This window comes from Thermobia domestica, chromosome 2, assembly GCF_964235325.1.
Source record: "Thermobia domestica chromosome 2, izTheDome1.hap1.1, whole genome shotgun sequence".
Classification (NCBI taxonomy): domain Eukaryota; kingdom Metazoa; phylum Arthropoda; class Insecta; order Zygentoma; family Lepismatidae; genus Thermobia; species Thermobia domestica.
The window spans coordinates 163,050,684-163,063,678 of NC_137455.1; the positions used below are offsets into that span (position 1 = coordinate 163,050,684).

The 12,995-nt window shown below is 32.7% G+C and overlaps 1 protein-coding gene across 2 annotated transcripts in view; it reads right to left on the reverse strand.

The window, feature by feature from the left end:
* Positions 1–1,126: 1,126 nt before the first annotated feature.
* The window catches only part of bwa (alkaline ceramidase), a 45,942-nt gene continuing 34,073 nt past the window's right edge, over positions 1,127–12,995 (reverse strand). For both annotated transcript variants that reach the window (XM_081747708.1, XM_081747703.1), the window contains exon 5: positions 1,127–4,562. In XM_081747708.1, the coding sequence (XP_081603834.1) occupies positions 4,241–4,562 (322 nt within the window). In that variant the 3' untranslated portion in view covers positions 1,127–4,240. The remainder of the gene's footprint in view (positions 4,563–12,995) is intronic.

Genomic DNA, 12,995 nt, shown 5'->3' on the forward strand with positions numbered 1-12,995 from the left:
TCGCTTCAGAGAAAGAGAATGTCAAATATGGCCGTTTGGTGGATCCTCAAAATGCGTTTCTTCCACCTTGCATATAAAGCTCAGTCTTATGAAGAAATTTAATATAGTTGAGTTGATTTTGAGTTTAACATCCCTATCAGCAGCGAGGCTATATGAGACGGGACCTACTGATTAACGTGAAATCCGAACCACATGAGCTCCTACCGGAAATCGAACCCGGATCTCCCACGCCAAAGGCGCTTACGCTAACCGCTTAGCCACGAAGGAGCTCACAAATTTAAAGAATGTATAGAAGTAGTAGTGGTTGCATGTATCTACGTAAAGTGTTTCCTGAGTGATGCGAATTTGTAAAGGGATTTAGAAAAAGTAAATTCATGTAGACGAGAAGTTATACCAGTTCGAGTTGGCAGCATGGTGTTCTATCAAGCGATAATTGAAGATTTCCTAGCAGAAGAAAATATTGACATATTAACAGGAAATGTTTTTGAGAATTATGAAAACATTGGATGGAGAATGGCGCTAAAAGTACATTCCTTTACTTAAATTTGGATTTCTTTTCCACCAATCTAGGGGCGTTAAGTGAAAAGCATGGAGAAAGGTTTCATCAGGATACATTGCGAATGGAACATTGCAATAAACTGCATATTTTTCAATGTATCACTGATACGATATATTGACCGAAGCGCCACCAAGGCGTACGGTGCGTTCACTAACCACTACTAGCTCAGATACTTTGTTGACACTTTAGCGGCTAAATTTGCAAAATGTCTCAGTTTGAACCCGTAATGGAAAATTATTCGCAATTCTATGTTCTTCTTGGTGCATTTTCACATGACCTGTTCAACAACACACTGTTTTGTAACTGATGGGCCACCTGTTTTCTACGGAGTTGTGACGTCATACGCGTGGCTTTGGTCCATTCTTTGATTGCGTTACAGAAGATAGTTTCCCATCATATTAAAAACTGGATATTTCAATCGTACCAACCTATCAGTAATGTTTGTGAAGTTTCTCACATAGTTAAAATGCGTATTTGGAAAGACGATTTCACATATATCAAAATTAAGTACCTACGGATGGATAAAAATGAACTTACTGGAAATCGAAAGTAAATTATTACTACTGATAACTCTTACTTGATTTTTTTATTTCCTTTATATTTTTATAAAAAAACACATATTCATATCTAAATAAACTTACAAAAGAGTTTCTAGTATGATGGTTATTCACGTACTTCAAATTCTAGATACAAACTATGAAACAGTACTATAAAACAGATGAGGAACAGCAAATCACAGATGTTTAGATGAACTTAAAACATGGAAATTAGATATGCTTTTGATAATATTTTCTTTGTGTCTTTACATTCAATTTGAATTTTTCGTACATTCTCTCTTTTACCATTCTGATCATTAACCTTAAGTCTTTATCATTCTGTATGGATTGCTTTCAGTTTTTGATCAATTACATATTTATTTTCATTTATTTTATTAAGATCCAAAATGGTTAACAGTAATTTATCTTGGTTCATTTTCCTTTCTATTTTTGTCTATAACATATTTTAAAATAAATTTCGTTTTTCAGTCCAGACCTTAATTTCAGGACACGCTTATCTATAGCGTATATGAGTTGCTACCTAATATATATATATTTACTAATATACAACAAAAATTCATCAGTAAAACTAACGACCTAAAACTTCAAATTTCGAATCCTATTACTAGGAATACTGATATGTTCTAATATATATATATTAGGATCTTAACTTACTACACGAGTATCCAAAACTAATAAATAATATTTATGGGCAATTTATCATATATAATAATTACAATTCTTCTGTAGCATTAAGAAATAATAATAATAATAAAAAAATGACATTCAATAGCTGAGATCTTGACTTACAAATTTCCATTTTTTTTTTTGGGGGGGGGGAGGTTCAAATGTCTGAATAACAAGTATACCATCTGTAGTTCTAGGATGGCCTCTTGAGGAGTCAAGTGCTAGAGCACATACCTCTATCCGTATGTTTCCAGTTGAATGCCCAACAAGAACACACATAATCAAGATTTTTATAGTATTTGAGGCCTTTTTTTTTTTTTTTTTTTTTTTTTTTTTTTTAAGTTTACGCCACAAAATTTACTTATGTAGCATTTCTAGTCATTCAGTTTCTTTAATACACCATATTTTGTTTAGTAAATATATTCTAAGCTACCAATACTGATATGACAAACACTAAATTCCCAACACTTAAAGCTTATGTTGCACGTAACACTTGGAATTTATTATTATAATTATTTTCCACAATTCCTACAAATACCAAAATTATTCAATCACCATCTATACTGAATTCTCTTCCTTTTTGCTCATTGAGGACTGAATCACGAAAAAAATGTTGTTTTTTTTTCACACGAAAATCAATGGATATGAGTCACATCTCATTTACCCATTATAGTTTTACAGCATATTGAAGTTTTATCATATTTTCATTGCTTAATTATATTAGTTATATATTTATAAGATACTCAAAACAAAATACTATATCAAAGAATTAGAATCAAAATACATACTCTTCAAACATATATATCCAACATTACAAAATCTTCAATATATATATATATATATCAGTTTACATAATTGCCTTTAAATATATTCTATAATGATAATGTAGTTCATACTTAAATAACTTTGTTGAATCTTTGTTAAAGATAGAAAAAATAATCTATTATTTTTAGCATATAAATTATTGTATACTTTTTTAAATTTATTTTTGGTAAGTTGTCTCTTTTAATTTGAAGTAGTTAAAATAATGTTTTTACTAAATTATGATTGAAATTAGTTATTAACTTAAAGAAAGCTTTCAATTATTACACAAATAATAATGAACTAGTATTTATCACAGCACGAAATATTAACAGGTACAATATACAAGGTGATTTTACACCAACAGACGATGCGAATCTTTTACATTAATGTGGTACTACAACGTTTAATATGTATTCACATCATAATAATGAAGCAATACTACAGTTTTTTTTTTTTTTCCGGTAGCGCAACATCATCACGTAAAATGCGCAACAGACACCAAATTACGCACAATCTATTGTAACAAATACCACTCCTAATGTTTAAGATGTTATATCCTGCAATTTTCAACTTTTCTTGCACTTTTATCTGATTTTTTAAACACTTTAAATATATGTTAAGCTACCATCAGCAACACATCCTTTAGAAGATACTATTACACGTATTTACATAATGGTAAGTACGTACAGGATAGAAAACAAAAACTGTAACATTAAATTTTCTTTCATTTTTTTCTTTCTTTCTTTTAATTCCACCTTCCAGCTTATTTTACACTTATAAAAATGTGAGAAAAAAATTCATGAAACCAATTTTTCTCTTAAGCATAAGATGCTACGAGACAAACAGTGATTCTAGAGAAATAAGATTCTAACTACCAAGAAGCTAATTTCCTGCAGCATTTGAATTTTATATATTTCTACAAAATCTTAAAAAGTACTTTTTATACTATAAAAGAAAATGCAAAATAATTCAAAACAAATTAACGCAGCAAATAATGGCTCGATCATAAAAACTAATAAATATATATTAATATCTATCAGAGATATAAATACAAAATAGTTTTATATGTGCTTTAAGGAGTTAGTATCAAAAGCAAAAAAATAATAAAGATTCTTTTTCCAACAGTTTCATCACAATGTTCATTACCATCTGAATTATATAAATATAAAAATTTATGTATTGAAATGTAATTTTAAAAAATTATCTAAGCTACCTCGCAAGAAAATACTCTAAGATTCATAACATTATGTAGAATAGAATATATGGTATATCACACAATGTCAGGACAAATAGTGCACAATAACTTATCCTAACACTGTCATAGCTGATAACTGTTGACACAGATGGTAAAATCCACACAAATTCACACAGTTTATTTATTTCCTTAGAAAAATACTAATAATAGAAATGTATATAAATATCACAAACATGTGGAAAATGAAAGGTGGATCTTACGTAAATATAACTAACATTTCGCAGTTTAAAAACTTTAATTAGTAGACCGAGATAAAAATTATAACCTTTTTTTCTTTCGATTTCAAAATATATATCAGTTAACAGTTTTGTTTTGTACATACTTCTCCGAAAATAATGATATATATGATAATAATGATGTATCGTATCAATTATAAAACGTGCGCACAATTTATCGGCTTCAGATCTGGTGTTTGTCGCTGCCTTTGTAGTAACATCTTATTGACACATACGGTATTCCCAATTCAAAGTCATCTCTTGGCCAATACCTTAATATAGGCGAATGCTCAGGTTTTTCATCTTTCACTGCGAAATATGCAAACAACACACACCCTGTATATGCTGCAATGAAGATGAAAACATGCCAAAATCCGTGTAAATACGGGAAATTAATGGATGACCAAGCATCACAAAAGAGACGGTCGTTAATCCAACACGCTACAGCAATAAACCAAACAACTCCACAACGAATTCCAAGCCGTAACACTCGTGCACAACGACATCTGTAATGAAATTTAAAACAAAAAGCATCAATACATGGATGTATCTTCTATAGAGAAAATTAGTTACTCAAAATCGTATGATATCAACTACTGAGACCTAGATATTTCTATACTTTAAGTTTATTTACGTAATCGACAACTGAAGACTGACTTTTGTTGCTCCTTCTGCATGTAATATTTCACTTAATACACAGTTTATTCACTTCGTATAGTATTCACATTAAGAAAAAGAACACGTAATATATAACTTTTTTTGCAAACGATTACTTTAGATTTTATACAGCATGACTGTGAATAATGTGTTTCGCTGACCAAGATATAAATAAAGAGGACAACACATAGTAAATCATAGAGGTATTATAAGAACGTGAGCATCGTTTTACAGTGTGAAACTAAGACTTCTAAACTAAGTGAATTCAATACTCCAACTTGAAGTAGTGCATTGCTAAGTACTGGTTGCAACAAAGTTAAACAAAACAAAACAAAACAACAAAACAAAACAAAACAAAACAAAACAAAACAAAACAAAACAAAACAAAACAAAACAAAATCCTCGGATGCTGAAGGCTTACCAAAAGATTAGTACTCGCTATCACTTCCTACTTTTGTTCTACTTTTGTTCTATGATAAAGATTTATTTCAACCACTTCCGATTTGAATAGAGGGCTAAGGGAGAAAACGTAACTTATTCTTGGGACACTGAATCGATTGCAAAAGCCACTTCTTGATATCTTTTGCCATTTCTGCTCTACGGAAATCAGTATCGAACCCGGAAATAATGGTAAACTGGAACTACTTTCGGTTTCGGTGCAATGTTGTGGACAGTCATGATATGTTGTGTTGAGACGCAAAATCGTATTTAAAAAAACACTTTCCGCTATCTATTACTGTATTTGTAATGTGGCGATAAACGTTGAAACAGGAAATACCTAATTTTACCCAATTCTGGTTTGAACAGAGCTTCGACGAAAAAAAAAAAAAAAACTATTTATAGTTCGCTGAATCGATTGCAGAAAACTACATATTGAGAGTATTTACAGTTTGTGCTCTACGGCAATCAGTATTGAAACCGGAAGTAATAGTAAATTTGAACCACTTCTGGTGTTGGTAGAGTGTTGTTGTGGATAGGCGTGATATGCTGTCTTGAGATGCTGAATCGTTTGCAAAAAACCGCTTCTTGTTATCTGCTGCCGTTTTCTTTCTATGGCGATAAAAACACTAAAACCGGAAATGGCTAATTTTAACCACTTCCTCTTTGAATAGAAGGTTAACAGAGCGGATGGAACTAGTTCTTGGGAAGCTAAATCGATTGCAAAAAAACCGCATTTCGAGCATTTACTGTTTTTCCTCTATAAAAATCAGTATTGAAACCGGAAGTAAAAGAATGAAATGAAATCTTTAAGTTTTACGTCTCACGGTTATGCCGGTTAGGCTAAAGGAGACGGTGATGATGAGAGATGAGTGAAATGGTGGAATGAAGAAAGTGGGAGGAAACGGGAGAACCCCGAGAGAACCCTATCTTTGGGACGCTGTATCAATTGCAAAAAACCCCATCTCGACATCTCTTATCGTTTTTGCTCTGATACCTGTCGATAGATGGAACGACGGACAAATCCTTCTATAAGACTTCCGACACTTATGCATAGCATGGTTGGAAGTCTAATAAAACGACAATTAAATAACAATAACAAAATCCTTTACAGCGAAAGAAAGAAATGAAAAAAAAAAAAAATGAAACATTACATATCAGAAAACATGAAACGAAAGACGTAAGAGGAAAATGAAGTCTCATTGCTCGCAAGGCATTTTTGTCAACTACTTATTGTGTACATTCATAACTTCGTATTTTTATGCTTGTACTGCCATTTCTCAAAATATACTATAAGTAAATACAGTAACAAAAATATTTATTTTTCATCTAAAAGTCATTTTACAAGAACAACTTCATAATAAAACTCTGTGTTATTCAGTGAAGTACAGTCAATTTTAGTGAGAAATCTACCATTATGTTCTAAGTACAACAATACTTAGTTATTCTCGTCTCCTTCACAAGATGAATCTCATACAAAGTAATAAAAATGAACAATAGTTTCTGTTCATCTTCAAACAATATAAGATAACTTGCGCTATTTTTGAAGTATACTATTACTTTCTTGAAAATGCAAGCTCCCAATTAATGGAAATACATATTTTGTTTAAACTTTTGAAGTTTTTTTTTTTTTTTCAAATTTTACGAAAATGGACTTTGCTGTATTATTAATTCATTTTTTTTAATCAACAATAAACTTAATCAATTCTTCATGTCTGTTTAGTTACTTCCAGTATCGTCTTTTCATTTTGGTTTTTGGCCCACAAAACTCATTTATAATCAGAAGTACTTAAAGTAAAGGAAGGGATAAAGCTATATCTTACATATACTAAAGATTCTCAGAACTTTGGTGAATACTCTTGTATTTTAACAGAAGAATCAGATAGCTTATATAAGACAACTCTTATATTTAGAATTTTTAGCCATTTTGATCGTAGATTTCATAGGCTCTAAGGAAAATAAGGGATATAAATGAGTAAAAAGTACAAGCTACCACACTAAGCTTCCTCGCTCCTATCTCTTACATAAAATCATGAATTATGTAACACTATACAGTTATTTCTGGAATATTTATTTAATGAAATATGAGCAAAATTATAACATGTCTTCGGGAAATTACATTTGAAAACTCACACTTTCTGAATTATTCTGAAAGAAATAGATTAAGCCATGTTCTAGTGTTCACAATGATATATTTATTCATGGAACAGCAAGAAAAATTTTAGAAAATCGTAGTAACAAAACACACCCAGCCCAGTAAACCTACTTTTTCTGAAATTTTATACTGCTTTTTTTTTTTCAAGTTTTATGAGAAAAATTAATCGTGCTATGTTGTAGAGTCATATATGAAATACGAACAAACCTGATTCAGCCATTTCTGAGAAAATCGTCCTAAAAGCTCAAGTCTACCACCAACCTACTCCTGATTATTTCCGAGTATTATGGAGTTATTAATGGCATTTATTTATGAAATACAAAAATTATCTTACTCGTTTCTAAAAATGTCCGAAAAAACACCACACTATTAAACTACGTTTCTAGATTTTCTCATTGAAATTGCTTGTCTTATTGTAAGAATATTAATGGAATATTGATTTGTGGAGTATAAACAAAATCGTTCGACTCGTATTCGAGAAAATCAGTTTTCGATTTTCACCAACCAATTATTTTTGGAAGTATAAAGAAAATTCGAATAACCCTCCCCCTAATTCTCGTAACAACTTGGAAAATTTAATAAAAACATTAAGTTTAAAATATGATCCCGATACGCTGAAGGTGTGACCTCTAGCTGTGTGTACATACTTCGGGAAGAACGGACGAGCAAATAACATGAAAATTCACTTTTCGGACATGAGCGGACCATTGAATATGTAAATTCCTTGAAATCTCGAATTTAGTTTTTTTTTATATATATATATAAATCACTAGAGTTTCCTTGTTCCTATTTTACCGTTCGAAAATCAAAAGGAATTTGTAGTACCTGTGAGTAGTTCTCTCTAGCATGAAAAATCTCACTCTAAGGAACCCAAAGGTGTTAAATTTATTGAGTTATGATTCAGTTACGGGATTGCTTTCGAAATTTTTACATACATCTTAGTCAAACTTGTGATTGTGTCATTCAGTCTTAAAAGAAGTTGCGTAGAGATATGCATTCATAAAAGATACACGCGACCAAAAACCTAGACACAACTTTACAAAGTTTGCTATATTTAGCATTTAGTAATTTCGATTTTTTTTGACCTATTCATTTTTATAATCATTATTGGTCTTTTTATTATGGTTTTAGAATGATTCTAATCTCATTTGAAATCCTCGGGGATTAGGAGAGAGCTCTTGAGAATAGAGCAAGTCAGTTAAGGCTCCGTTGCAGAAAAAAATGTAACTTCTCTATTTTATTGAAATCAGGTTTTCTGTTTATACTCCATCAAATCAGATTATTACATCTAGCAAGTTCTCTGCTTACCTCTCAAAACGTTAACCTACTCTATGACTAAGATTCATTGCTGAAACGAATGACTGACAGTACATTTTGTCTTATGCCAAGCCAATTCCATTAGGACTATCATCACCTTCTTTCCTAAGATCTATTCGTGTGTTAGCCTCCAATCATCTCAGTCTACCTAAGAGTCTCTTTCCCCTCCAAGGACTTTCAATTAACATACTAAGTATTTCGCGTATATATTCTTTGAAAGCGAAGTCCCGTCCACCTTAGCTACAGGTCTTCGAGGAAGAATGGGAAGTTTCGTGGGGTTGCTATGCAAGAGTGACGGTACTTGAGTGGTTAAAAATTGTACACCGTTCTGTTTGGCAACTCAAGTAATTTATTCAATGAATGATGCAGTGCTACCAGAATCCATTATATTGTGACAAAAAAGTTGGCTAACCATGTTCAAAAATGGAGTAAATTCATGTGAAACCAAGAGTGGTTTAGCTAGGTTTCAACTTTTAAATAAACCTTTTCAGGGTGGATTTCTAGAAACGCATTTCGAGGATGTAATGACTTCATGAAATACGGTGAATCTGCCATTTTTAGGTGAGGAAGCGATTGAACTAAGCTTCGTGTTTGGAAGAAGTCATTTAGAAAAGACTGGGAAAAAAATCATGAGTTTATGTTTATGCGGAGCGTAACATTTCTGTCTAACGATTTTTATGAAACTGGGGAATCCCGTCCATTGTTTTCCTGCCGCAATGCAACTTAGATAGTTCTATATTGTGAACGACTCTAGAAAAGAGGAGGGCGGCTGTCACGAACTTCAGTGAATTTGAACTCGCTTCAGCAAGTTTTCTGAATAAGAAGCCAAAGGGTTCTACATATTCTAATACTGTTCGAACAACGATGCTTCAGTAAGCTAATAATAGATGAGATTCTCATCACTATTTTCACAATTATTCATCTAATTAAATAAATGAATTTTTGTAAGTTTACCAGAAAAAGCACTTTATTTCAATTTCGTTTTGATTTTGCCTTGTGTGACGAGGATTTGTTCCTTTATTTCTACATTTTTTTTTTAAAAAATGTGTATAATAACCTTCAGTTCCGCGAGCTGTAACGTTATGTGCAAGGTTACAATTTCGTATCATGCACTACTTATAATTAAACGCAACGCAGATATATTTTTTATCATCCTCAAACGTCAATGTTGTGTTTCTGTTCTCTCTGCGATTTGCAGAGAGCAGGTTGATTGCTGCGAAGATTTCATTAATGCTGGAAGTGAAGTGAGGGGCAGGGGGAGGAAGGAAAGTATTGCCGCCAATACGATATATCATAGACATATATTAAACAAAGCGTTACTATTGCAATAATTGTATTAAAAGCACCTCTTGTGTAAAATTAGATATCATTCTCCTTACATAAATTTGTTGTAAGTATACTTACTTCATTATTGGAAATTTGTAGCTAAGACTAATGACAATTTATTGAAATGTTATATGAGGACTAAAATTCAAGTTCTTCATTATTCATTTATGAATATGAAAAATTGTGGCAATTCACTTCATAAGGGATGTTATCGGCCAGATGATCAAGTTCATTTAGATGACGAGTAGACAACATATTAACTTACAACGCAATTATTTCTGACTTACTTAATTCACAATCAGCTACTTCGTCAATTCAAATATCTATTTGAACTTTAATTCTTAAGATTTATATAGACAATATGTACAATGGGAAAGGTGAATGATTATTTTGTCACTGAACCACCAGCGCCATTTATGGAGAAGTCTATGTACTACGTAGCGTTACATTTTGACTGTTTCCAATGCGTAAGGATCCTGTGACTGACAATACCTGCTCAACCTTGGTCGGGCAGGAAGCCGATTAAATTACGTTTCAAATTGGGTAAAGTGTCACAGAGGCGTTTTAAATGGCAGTGAGGCATTTACCATAGAAATATGTTTAAGTGGTATGCAAGATTTTGTGATGGTCGGAAGAGCATTGAAGACGATCCATGATCAGGACCAGAACCAGGACAGATGCAAACTGACGAAAACGTCCAAACAGTGGTGGAAACTGTACTCTAGGATCGTTGTGTATCTGAAATGCTCATCGAGGAACTCACTGGAATTCTGATGTCCACTGCCTATCTCATTCGGGCAAACGAAAGGTTTGGTTTGTAACAAACATACTCAGTGGTGAACAAAAATATTGCAGAGTGGAACACGGTACAGACATGAAACAAGCACCTAGTGTGGATCCATGATTTATGTCAAGCATCGTAACAGATGATGAAACATCGAGCTTTCAGTAAGAAACACTCACAAAGCGTCAAAGCTCGGAATGGAATGGTCTAGGCTTTACCAAAACCAAAGAAAGTGCACATGCAAATTGAAAGTGAGCCTAATCAAAATTCTGCTCACTATTTTCTTTGATTCCAGAGGATGAAATTGTGAACACCGAGTATTACGTGAGTGTTTTGCAACGTCTATTGGTCAGAATTCGTAGAATTCAACCTGAATATTAGCTACAAGGCTCACAGTCTCTATTGCATAATACACCAGTGCACAAGGGCAGAATGGTACGCCAGTGTTTAGCCAAAAAAGGGATCGTTGTATTCGATCACCCCATATTCTCCAGATTTGGCTTCATGCATTTTCTGGCCATATTCAAAACTGAATTTAGCGTTGAAAGAAAGTCGTTTCGATACCATTCCAGACATTCACAATATTGCTACAGTGATTTTGGAAGCAATACAGAAACATGAGTATTAAGATTGTTTCACCAAGTTCTAAAGCTTCTTCAATGTATTGCTCAATGATTGATTCACGAGGTGCCTATTTTGGATAAACGGAATTATAACCTACTAGTATCCAATGAGTTGTCTTTTATTTCTCATTAGTCATCTTTCCCACTGGACAGACGGAGTATATTAACATTCTCTGCTGGCTGTATTTCTTACTAATTAATCACGGTTTTGCAATGTCCCCAAATTTTAATATTAGTATAAGGTAAATTTACCGACATGAAAACAGCATGTTTTTAACGTACAGAAATCTCAGTAATTACCATCGACAGGAATTTTAATGCATTAAGAGATCGAAGCTCATTGGCCAATTACTAGTGCTGTTCAAATCGATTTTTCGGAAACCGTAATTCAATTTTCGGTTTCGGTTTCAAAACCAAAATTCAATGTTTGGTTTTCTTTCTTCACCGTGCAAATTTTATATAAAACGAATGTGAACGAAAACAATTTTAAAAAGTAGAAATAATGTGCACAAACAGTACACTCGCATGTTTGAATATTTAATTTGTGCTACAGTCATACGGTAGTAATGTACTGCAACACACAAACAAGTTGTATATACACATGGTATGCGCGTACCTTGCGCAAAATGCAGCTATGAGGCTCATCTCTAGTGTACGAGACGCCTGGTTTGAGTCCCGAGGTTGGTACATTAGAACATAGTGACTGCAGGTGCCAAACATTATCTACACCACGACAGTAAGATTGCACTTGCATGAAAAAATACTGTCAGAATAGTTTTAAAAAATCTCATTTGGATATGGATCGTTTAGTTAATAGTTGGCAATCCCTTGCTGTTAGACATTTGTTTTGCCATCTGCCACATATTGCCACATCGTCATATTTTTACTGGGATCTGCCGCTGAAACAAGGCCCCGCAGTTTAAATGTCACATGATATTTTCGTCTTCTTTTCACCTCTGCATCATTTCTCGTTGAGCACGGGTGCGAGTAGGTATATAATAAAACTCCGTCACTTTACCTAAAAACCCTAATGCTAAGACAATGATGTATCAACTGAACCTCAGTTGCTCAAGATACAATTAACGTGTGTGTTACTTTTCTTTATTTACCAAAGGATGTTAAACACAAATTTCCCTCAAAATTTTAATTGATTAATTCTAACTACGCTACGGTTGGTAAGATTGTTCTATTCTGTATGTAAAATATGGCAAAATTAACTTTAAAAAGAATATCAGCTGTAATTTAGATTAACGGTTCTATTATCCGACTTCGTGTGTTTTCACGTGAACTACGTTACAGGAATAGAGAAGAAATATATCTTAGAAACAAGGTTCTAGAAGATATCTATGTACTGTAGTTATTGTATACTCACGGGTATACTGATTTTGTGACACAAATGTGTAGTCTGATAAATTCGATTTGGCAGAATAGAATTGAATGATTTTTGCATATATCCGTAAATGCATTTGCATTATCTAAAAACATACACTAAAATCGCACTCCTCACTGGTCTAATAGCTAGATATGCGGTCATGTTTGATTCCCAGTGGTGATAACATGCTGAAAGAAGAAAAACAAATTTAGCCACTTCGTATTTTGTTTCATTCTTTCTACCATTCATTCTGAATATCCGGTAATA